Source organism: Vigna umbellata, chromosome 7 (genome assembly GCF_029865625.1).
Source record: "Vigna umbellata cultivar VRB3 chromosome 7, Vumbellata_1.0, whole genome shotgun sequence".
Taxonomy (NCBI): domain Eukaryota; kingdom Viridiplantae; phylum Streptophyta; class Magnoliopsida; order Fabales; family Fabaceae; genus Vigna; species Vigna umbellata.
In genome coordinates this window covers 2,996,552-3,008,374 of record NC_142171.1, presented here as the reverse complement: position 1 = coordinate 3,008,374, position 11,823 = coordinate 2,996,552, and the positions used below count along the sequence as shown (strand labels likewise).

At 31.6% G+C, this 11,823-nt stretch overlaps 1 protein-coding gene across 1 annotated transcript; it reads right to left on the bottom strand.

Annotated features, from left to right (window-relative positions):
- On the bottom strand, nucleotides 1-3,740 carry LOC124836855 (pyruvate kinase, cytosolic isozyme). Its single transcript, XM_047312089.2, has 3 exons — nucleotides 3,384-3,740; nucleotides 1,689-2,150; nucleotides 1-1,140 (listed from the first exon to the last, which is right to left on the bottom strand). Exons 1-3 carry the CDS (start codon nucleotides 3,612-3,614, stop codon nucleotides 328-330), a joined length of 1,506 nt encoding a protein of 501 aa, XP_047168045.1. The 5' UTR covers nucleotides 3,615-3,740; the 3' UTR covers nucleotides 1-327.
- Between the last annotated feature and the right edge of the window lie 8,083 nt (nucleotides 3,741-11,823).

Genomic DNA, 11,823 nt, shown 5'->3' with positions numbered 1-11,823 from the left:
TGAAACAAAGAAAGGGCATACACTTGTCAATAATCTAAACAAGTTTAGACAGTCAAAATTCAAAATCCAGAAGGCGGGTAGTTTTTTGGTTCACCAAAAGCCTCGTACAAAATCTTAACAAAATAAAACAAGTGGCTACTCGCCACGATGGTAAGGCGAATGAAACAAAGAAACCTTAATATATGGTATGAAAATAGCAGGGAACCCATCCTAATAAATTGCTTTAACGTAAGTTTGCAACCAATGTAGATTCGAAATGGTGTGATGAAACCTCTTTGCACCATCTAAAATAATCGCCAAAAAACAGAAGAACTCCTAATTGGGTGATCATTTCACAGTCAAGATCTTGATGACAGATGCAGTGCCCACACGATGCAGTGCCACAATAGAATCCCCATTATGGCAGAGACCCTTGGACTTGGCATGTTGCATGGCAAACTCTATGGCTTCTTCAGTTGTTTCAGCATGAGAAGCTCTTGCAGACGCTGCACTCAATACTGGAACCAATCCACGGAATATCAGGCTGTGTCTCGCAGGGGCCTCGTCACTGCATGCCCAGTCAAAGGTATCAGTCTTGAGCTCAGGAACAACTACAGAAAGAATTGGCATGCCTGGCCTGTATTTAGCCACCAATTTTGCAGTACTCCCTCCTCTAGTTAAAACCAATATAAGAACCGCTTTAGCCGAGTTGGCTGTTCTAACAGCAGAAGAAGCTAAACTCTCCAATGGGCTCATGGGTACCGGTGAGTGTTCCATAATCCTTTTAAAAACATCTCCATAATCAAGGGTGCTCTCTGCTTCAATACATATTTTAGCCATAGTTCGAACAGCAAGTTCTGGATAAGCTCCGGCAGCTGTTTCACCACTGAGCATCACACAGTCTGTGCCATCCAGAACTGCATTAGCAACATCAGTAGCTTCGGCCCGAGTTGGCCTGGGAGATTTGATCATCGACTCCAACATCTGGGTTGCGGTAACAACAGGTTTTCCTTGGATATTGCACTTATAAATCATCACTTTCTGTGCGAGAAATATCTTCTCTATTGGAATTTCCATTCCAAGGTCGCCACGAGCCACCATAAATGCATCTGAATTTGCAAGGATTTCATCAAAGTTCGCAACCCCTTCTTGGTTTTCAACCTGTCATATAGATTTGAAGTAATGGTCAGAATAAGTGACCAGAAACAAGTAAATAAAGATAAATGATAGTAACACACTAGTTTAAAAAATACTCTTTATTATATAATTGAGAGACAAGGACGTGAGAGCCTGTAAATAAAGGAGTGTGGACCCATTAAATAAAAAAGTGACAGCGCATCATTTACTAGGACCCACATTGATTTCATTCAATAGTTGCATGCTGAAAAGGAATGAATTAGATAAACTGTTGTTATCATTCCTTTTAAATGTAACACTATATTAGAGATAGCAAGTAGTTAGAAGCTCATAAAGTAGTTTAGTTTCTTTAAAGAACCCAACAAATTTGACAGATGATATCATACATCATACATCATACATCATACATCATACATCATACATCATACATCATACATCATACATCATACATTAGGAGGGATGCAACAGGCATCTCAAGGATATTAGTATATTACAACTAATTTAGAAAAATTAACATATGTTTTATTCATATCTTGAATCACTTTCCTTTTCCATCAAAGAGAACACAATACCTTAGACATGAGCATAATGTTCCTAGCATGTTTTCCAAGAACTTTCCTGACTTCCACCAGGTCAGAACCTTTTCGAACAAACGAAAGAGCAATCATGTCGATTTTATTGGGAACTCCCCAGACCAAGATATCTTCCTTGTCTTTCTCTGTCAAAGTTGGGAGATCCACTATCACTCCAGGCAAATTAACATTCTTCCTCTCACCAAGAGTGGCAGAGTTCTCACACCGGCATTGAACCAAACCCAATTTTTTGTCACACGATAAAACTGTAAATGATATGGTGCCATCCGCACACAGTATGACCATTCCGGGCTTCACATCCTCAGCCAACTTTTTGTAGCTCATACAAATCATTTTTTCATCACCCTTTAGGCTATAGTCAGTGGAAATGGTTATCTCATTACCTTGTTTCAGTTGGATAGGCTTACCATCCTTGAGAAATCCAGTTCGAATCTCAGGCCCCTACAACAATGTTAATGGTCAAATAAAATGAAAGAAAATTATGATTATGGACGAAAGTTTATTAAAAATGATTGGCCTCGTCTACAAAAACAATACCAACGCAATATAAACCAAAAGGATTGTATCATGCAATATTCCTCTTGACAAGAATAATGAAATATGTATCAAAAGGACAAGGGCTACAACTCAGTTAGGTAAAACCACCTGGTTTACACAAGCACCAATGTTTGTTTCAGAGGAGTCAATCTTGTAATCATAAGAGCTTATCTTTATGCGAAATTAAAGTCTTACTCCACTTTAAGGAACAATATATGATAACAATAGTCTGACAAAGGTTTTAGCCATAAAACATAAATCATCATTGATTTGAGACATTGATAAATTGAGTACCCTTTTTGTTTAATGTTAAACATTATGGAGGTATAGGGACCTCAAAAATACTCATTTATTATTACCTTATGCATTTCAAGGTATACGAAGTCTCAGCCGCATTGGTTTTTCTAACTTACAATTAATGTCGGGTAGCGAGGAGTCTCTGACAAGCACAATTTAAAGGACTTGGATCCTCTCATATTTAATTTTTAACAGAAGAGGAACCACTTAACAAATCCTAATAATTTATTATGTCTATTACTACGAGTAAAAAAAAAGAACATGAACAAAACCAAATGAAACTCACTGTATCACATATCCACTAACCTACTAAAGCAGACTCACATGTTCCCCATTATTCTTGTGTAGTTATAGTTAGTTTTTATTGTAAATAAAGATTGTAATAAAGGGTTAAAATATATCGAATCAGACCACTCCTCTTAACATCAAACCAGATAGAATCCAAATCCCAATTTAAATCCTTATGGATACACATACACATAAAAAAAATATAAGAAGATGGGTGGGAGGTCAAAACTGATTGTTAGATAATCTCGATTCTCGAACACCCAATCCAAGGTTAGATTTGATTCAAGCAATATTATGCACTCAAATCTCAATACTAGCATTCCTCACACACTTCACTTTCACAAACAAACACACACAGTCAGATGACACACAAACACCTGCACAGTCAGATTCCCATCAGAATCAGAAAATCAGCAATAATCAAACCAAACTTCAGATTTAAAAAATATATAAAAAAAATCGGCGACAAGAATATATATAAATATAAATATAAACATAATCACAATTAAAAGAAAAGGGTACAAAAGGGATCATGAAATATAAATCTCGTGCCTTGGTGTCGAGCATGACGGCGCAGAGAATACCGGTGTTCTCCATGGCGGCTCTGAGGTTATCGAGGGTTTCCTGGTGGTATTCGTGGGACCCATGTGAGAAGTTGAAGCGAGCAACGTTCATGCCGGCTCGAAGAAGCTTCTCGACCATGGGAACGGAGCGCGATGCGGGTCCCAGCGTGCACACGATCTTCGTTTTGGGTCTCTTCTCTGCCTGAACCGTCGTCGCCATTTCTGCTTTAGTTCCTATGTTTCTCAAACAACGAAAACCACTCTCTTTGTTTTTCAACCAAAACACGCAAAAGAGTAGACAAGACAAGAAAGGTTGAGATGCGACTCTTGTATTTTATGCTCCCTGCAACCCAATTCTTTTTATTCTTTTTTTTTTAAAACACTAAGATTGTGACACTTTTATAGGAATACCATCCACATAATGTTCTTCCCCACCAATCCTATTTTCTTTCGGTTACATAACAAGTGTACTGTAAAAAATTATTTTGTCATTAAAATTTAATATTTTTTTTATTTATATTTCTAATAATTTACTGATAGATGGTAAAACTTATACAATCGAACTAACTATAAGCGGAAAACAAGCAGCAGATTTACACAAGTTATGATCTATAAATCTCAATTTTATTTAACAAATGACTATAAAATTAATCTAAAAACTTCTCCTCTATTTCTGATCACCTATTACTTTAATTTATGTAATGTATAATAAGGTTTTATCTTTTAATGATGAGTTTTTGTAATCAATTCTAAATACGATAAATTTGTGGATATTTTATCCAACTCAATGTATGGTTCCATACATGACTTGTTCCCAATGTTTTGGTGAAAAGATCATGTTACTATGTCCTATTTAAGTCTACCAAAAGATTGTTAACACTTCGATTATTTTCTATAAAATAAATTGCTATTTAACTATAATTTACTAATTATACTGACAAAGAACTCATGAGTTAGGAATTTCATGTAAATTCACGCAATTATCTTAAATGAGAACAGGCTCTCAAAATCTGAATAATGGTTTTAACTTAACCAAAACATCTAATACACAGGAAATTTTTTTGTTAGACATAAAAAACATGCCACATGTAATATAAATATTTTTCAAGACTCTAATTATTAATTTTCTAAATAGGTGGATACAAACTAGTTTTATATAGGTAAGTTCTTGTAAAGTAGAATTTATTTTGTTTGTAATTTTTTGAAATAAGAAAATGTTTACGTATACTTTATTGTACATATAAATTGTTTTGTAATTAAATCATTAAGCTCAATAAAAAAGAGGTTTGTAAATATTGAAGAGTTAAGAAGCAAATAGCAATAGAAGACATTCAAAACCTAATTCAAAACATACAACATTTCCCCAATATAGTAAAAAGAAACAAAGAAATGCCAATGCCATGGCTAAGGCATGACAAACATAAATGAAAGACAAGCGATCCATTATTTCAACTGCTCCCTATACCTCTCTAGATTTTTTCTTATTCCAAAAATATCCTAGGTTAAAATTTTTTAACTTTTACCATTTAACTTTATTTATTTATTTTTAAATCCTAATTCTCCAGCCTCCACCCCCTCACTTTCTCTCTTCCTCTCTTATTCGCACACACAAAGCCCCCACCCCTTTACTTTCTCTCTTCCAATCTTCTTCGCACACACAAAGCTTCCACCCCTTCCTCTTTCTATTTGTTTATTCTTCCTTTGCACATTTTTATGGTTAAAGTTTCCTTCTTTTTTGTTCTTTTTGTATATGTGCTCTGTAAATGGATGTATGTGGTGTGGTGTGCTATGTAAGAGGAAGAAAAAGAGAAACACAAAGGCTTGAACGGATGTGGGAAATCCGTTCAGCCTTCAACGGATCTTAAGATCCATCCACGGATGTCGAGATCCGTTGAAGGCTGAATGGATTTCTCACATCTGTTCAAGCCTTCGTATTTCAACTCTTTTAATTTTTTTTTGTTTTTTGTTTATCAATTTTTTTTGTAGGTTTTAATTTTTGACCATTGTAAATGTTTATTTGTGTAGATTTTACATAATTTAATAATTTTTGTAATATTTTTTATGTATAAAAAAATGGTTAAAAAATAAAACAAATCTTTTGAAAGAGAAAAGTGAGGGGGTCGAAGATGTGTTGTTCAATGGATCTTGATTTACGTTAACCCTCATGAGAAAAACTTTTAACTATAGGGTAAAATGAGAATGAGTAGGTGTAGAGAGCGACTTGTGGAGGTGGAAGGAGTAACCCTCAAGACAAACATGACACTAGCATGAAAAAATGTGATAATATTTTTACCCATAAGAAAATTTCCATATTATTTTCTTTTATTTGAATTTCGAATGCAATTTTTCCCTTCCATGATCTTTGAAATTTTTGGTCAAGATTTTGAAGGCATTAAGTTGTGTTCACTTGAAAGAGAGAGTAAATAAATTTGAGAGTAAATTGTGTGTTCTTTTTATGAAGAAATTTAGAAGTAATTAAAAATGAATTTGGAAATAAAATTTATGAAAGTTTGTGTAGGATTTGACCGATGTGATTGATAAAAAATGTTTTAATGGATAAAAAATGAATATTACCAAATTGTTCTTAATAGTAATAATAATATAAAATGATATTTAATGTAATATATTATTATTATTTATTATTATTATTAATTTTATACTATTATTTAATAATATTGCTATTATATATATATATATATATATATATATATATTATAAAATATAGATTTAATTAGTTTAAATTAAATTAAAAAAAAGATTTTAATGAACCACAACACACAACTTAAAAAAAAATTATATGCATCATGCGAATTAGTTCCCAAAGCCATGGAATGGGCTCCAACCCATCCTAAAACTAGCCAGAGAATTTGTTCATCAAACCATGGAATATGTTGCCCCAACCCATAGAATAAATGTTACAGCTTATGCACCTCAACTCATGCACCTGCAATGTGAAATAATATATTGGCATTTTCGTAAAATCATCGGTCATCCGCACACTTCACTCGAAAATTCTCTCTCTATAGCGAAAATGAATATTTTACCTATCTCGCAAATCATCACCCGTGAATCATCAAATACAAACCTATAATCTCTCGTAATTCCTTTTCTTATAACAGTAAATACGTGGAAACGAACACACCCTAAGTTAGACTTTCATTTGTATAGAATTAGGAAGCATTAACATTTGAATTTACCACTCTTTAGATAAATAGTGTGTACTTCCTCTTTGTACAAAGAACTTTTGAATATTTAAAATAGGTGGTATTTTTTTGAGTTCCATATTCAAAATTTATCTTGAAACTCTTTCAAGCGATGTGACAACTTCCATAAATCCATACATTTATTTTTTCCACTTTCTCTTTTCTTTTTCTTCTTCTTTTTCCATTCTTAATTATAGTTTTATGAGTATATTCCTCTTCTGCGCTTAGTATAATCTTTTAAATTAAAATTATGTTCAATGGAAAGCTTCTTAGAGTTCTTTGTTCTTTTATTATTGTGTCCTTCTTATTATCATCTTATGTTCATGTTTCTATTCTAATTCTTGAATTCAATTTTTCACACTTATATGATCCTTACGATTAAATTCATGTTTATTGGTAAGATTCCTTGAGTTTTTAATGCATAGTTATTTGTGATAGATATTAAAGCACAATCCATAACAAATACCTAATTCAAGCTAAATACAACACAAGTCTCGTCAATGTTAGAAGTGTGGTTGAGAATCTATTTATAAGTTGAAGTTTTTATGTAAATGTCTTAGGGATTTTCCTTCTAAACCACAACGTCATATTGAAAGAGGTTTCCAAAGATGTCAATGTCATTAATGATATGTGTTGAGAGTTGTATATATTAAGATTCTTTGTTGAGTCCATATATCCTTTATACTTAGTTCAAAGTTTATAATATGCTTACCTATAACAAAGTTCACTTGTACCAAGCTAATTTATGTGATATAGATTAACCTACACTTAGATTGAATAATCTTTGAGTTGATTTATCACTTTTACATTGGTTTTCCAAATATAGTGTTAGAGAAAAATTTATATTTAGTTTGGATAATGAGTTTAACACCAAAGTATAAAATATGATTTTATAAGCATAAGATCTTGAAAAATTCATATGTACATGTAGTTTAAAGAATTTAATAATACATGTCAAGTACTTACAAATTTCTATGTTTGCTAAAATTGTTTCTCTTCATTTTTTACAATAGAATCTTACAATGAAATGTTTACATTAAAGATCTCTTGAAGAATGCACCTAAAGTTGTTCCACGTTAATGATGTAAAGGTGGAATGATATCAAAGAGAACAAACCTTGTTAGGTCCTATGTTTTACTCCAGTTTGGAAAAAAACTATCTGACCTAGCCGTACTAAGTTATGTCATGTACTAAAGAGATTTTTTTTTAAATATGCATTTAATACTACATGAAGAGCATTTAATGCACCTTCAAGCTTAAACACAAACAAAAGAATGATAAATTAGAAAAACTTCACAATACCTCACAACTAAAAGGATTTGTAACAACTCTTTTATTCTCAACATTTATACCTAGAAGATCTTTTGAAGGAGAAAGGTTGAGAACATTCACGAAGATGAGAATAATAACAAAGTTCTTGTAATCTTTAGTAACCCTTAAGCCTTCGATTGTGAGTAAGAACATTATTGTGTTTGTTAACAACCTACAAGAGTATTAGCAATATTGTTTTTGTTTTAAGATATTATCCTCTTTTAGTTAGTAAATTTGTGATTGGTTAGATCACGACTTTATGTAAACAAAGTGTCTATCTATGAGTGACTATGTATTCAAAGAATACTCAGTATTAAGTAAAGAGTGGTTGTGTTCCAAATAATATTTCCTCTTAGCCAAAAGTTATTGAAGTTCAGATAATACTCTATATTTAGCCAAAAGTGGTTAAGGTCCAAATAATACTCATCTTGTATCTTGGAGCATTACTCTACCAATGGAACTTGATCATATTGATTAAAAATTGAATGTAGTAAAGAAGAGTAGTTTTATTAAAATGCACTTTGTAAAGTATTCTTTATAATGTGTTTATCAACTTAAAGTTATGTATGACATTTTTTTATCAGATGATATTCTTATGGAACTTTTTAACAATGCATATGTGCACTTAAAACTTTGTAATGGTCACTTTTATCAAATGTTTATTTGAAATTTTTTCAAAAGGTTGCATTAGATGCTAGAGAGTTCACTTGAAATGTCAATGGTGGTTTGATACTAAGGTATGAGAACAGAAGTTATATGGTAATGCATAGGAACATGGTGGGTAATTCATATATCTTAGAAGGTTTCACTATTACAACCTCCATATTGTATGTCCCTTATTCTAGCTATGAAGTTTTTTATAGAAAATGGTTATAAGCCATATAACTAAGGTCAAGATGAAAGTAATGTGTAAGCGTAGGTAATTGGGTAAACATTAAAGGAAGACTTTAATATTTTGTGATCATTGTGTCACATGGAAGTTCCTTTTTGAAAGTAATGCATAACATGAAGGACATTTTAAACTATGTACATTTTGATTGTTGGGGTCCTTCAAGAGTTCCTTCATTAGAAGGTGAGAGATAATTCCTTTATATCATCATTAATTACTAATGGGTGACTTGGGTATTCATGAAAAAGTAGAAAGCTATAGCCTTTTAATTATTTCAAACATTGGTTTACTTTTATATTGAACAAAGTTAGGAAGAAGGTTAAGCATTTGAGGAGATATAATGGATCAGATTATGCTTTAAAGAATTTAATAACTTTTGTAGAGATGAAGGCATTTTGAGACACTATAATATTCATTATATTTCACAATAAAATGAGGTAGCTAGAGGGTGAATAAGACCTTATTGGAGAAAGCAAGGTGTATGTTGTTTTAGTTTGTGTTGGATAATGGTGAATCGTTCTTCATCTAAAATTAATGGATGCAAGTCCATTCGTAACTTGGTTTGGAAAACCATCAAAATTCTTTGTATTGAAAGTGTTTGGGTGCCTTCTTATTATCATGTAGACAAAGGTAAGTTAAAACTTAAAGTTAGGAAATAAGTGTTTGGGAAATATTGGGATGGAGTGAAAGGGGTCAAAATCTAGTCATTGTTTGAGCAAAATGTGATTATAAGTAGTTATTGTTTTTAGTGAAAGTTATGTTTTAAAATCTTAAGGGAGTTCAAATAGGTTTGAAGTAATAAATTAACAAGTGGACAAATATAATGTTATCACTTAGGAGTTGAAGCAATTAAGTGTTGTCTTGTTAGATTGAAATAGTCAAAGTCTGGAAAGGACATAACCCATGTATACCAACCAATTGTAATTTGAAAGTTTACTAGAATGGAAAACCTCCCATAAGGTATGAAGTTAAGGATGCGTTGACCTTTGCCTTGAATGTAGCGAAAGACATGGAAACAACATGTGAACCTTATTCATATAATACAATTACTTTTTTCAAAATCTAACGAGTAGAAGAGATGGAGAATCCATAATTGTTCCAATATGTGTAGAAGGGCAAAGATGATAAAGGCCATGAGACTCACATTCGATGCTAATTATTTGTCCCAAACTCTGGTTATGTAAACAAACATAGTTTTTGGTAAAAGAAATAACACAATCAAAATAACGAGTTAGACGACTAATGGATGATAAGTTAAAGGGAAACCTATGGACATAAAGAACATTATCAATGTTTAAAGTTGGAAAAAGATTAATAGTATCAACACCATGAGATAAGACCCTAGACCCATCAACCATTGTAACCATAGGTAAATTATCCAAAGAAGATAAAGAAGAAAACAAATATTTTATCACCAATAATGTGATTTATGACACCTGAGTCAATAACCCAAGGTCCAAGAGAAGAAGGTTGAGTTAGGCCAAAAATGATATACCTGTATGTGCAAAAGAAACAGTGAAACTAGAGTTTTGACAACCCTTAAAACATTGGAGAAATTCATTGAAAAGAGAAAATTGGTTTAGGCTATAAAAAGAAGTAGTGAAAGAAACCATGTAGAGAGAAAAGCCCTAAAAAGATCAAGGTTCTCCAATCAAGACAACAAGTACAAATCTTGAAAAAGGAGAAAGCGGTGACTTTAGCGCAATTGATCATTACCCAAATGATATGATCCTATCCAAAATTCAAATATTGTCTATAAAAAACTCTAGGTTTTAAATATCATGTTAAGAAGTGAACTTTAAACCTAACTCAACCCACAAAACTGACTTGTAAGGTGAAGTTTGCACCCACTTATATACTATGAAATCGCCACATCTCTAGTAAATGTAGGACTCAACACACCCCCTCACGTCGAGGTATATATATCTCGAGCGTAAGACTAAACATTAATGGACGATCCGATAACTTGTGAAACAATATGCCCAACAAACAGTAAATTTGGTTATGATAGACTTTAACTCATAACTCTAATACCATAGTAAAAAACTATGTATAAAACACACATAAAATAAGATATTTGTAATGAAAAATTATAGAAGTATACATGACAACTAAGTATAAATATGACAAATAAAAGATATTGTTAAAAATAATATCTACCAATATAAAAAATATAAAAGTGAATGTTTTCCTAATTAATAAAACGTAATATATCTAATATCTATTCTTCCTTAATTAACATAAAATATAATATATAGTGTTGTCTTGTCAACATTAAGAGAGTTTAAAAAATCCAACTTGATAATATGTAATTGACTCTTTCTTGTTTGAGCGTGATTTCGGTAAACTTTTTTGTAAATGATTGCATTCAATTTTTTTGTGTTCATCAAGAACTAATTGATAGATACATCATGTTTCTCACCATGGCACATGTTTTTTTTGTCTTTTCTTTACGTGTTTTTGTTCTTAAAGTACTATATAATCAATTGCTCTTACACATCTTTGTACGTGAAATTCTTGATGTGATACTAATAAAAATCTTTTTGCTTTAGGTTACTTAAAGAAGAAAATTCCCAAATTTGGAGACTTTTCAAGTAATAAATATACTTTCAACCCAAATACCTAGTATGATTAAATTAAATATTTTGTTTAGTTAGTCAAATTCAATGAAGTTCTACGAAGACAATGCCTTATCATCATCTTTTCAAGGCCCACCTTCATGTATATTTTTTCTTTCTTTCTCATACTTTATTTATGTGGTAAATAACTTGTAATAATTTAACTATTTTTTTATCTCTTCCTGAAATAAAACATTCTTAAAAATGTTCAATAAGTTCATGTACATGTGATCTCAATTGAGAACAATCCTCTTTATTATCACTTAGTATACCATGTTGCATAGATTAATATTGGTCTAAAATTCTTTATATGGTTAGTCAACGCTAAGAATTAAATTTAAAAGAATTTCAAGTATTTTGAAGTTTGTCATTCCAACAAAAAATAAATTATCCACAACCTTCATGATA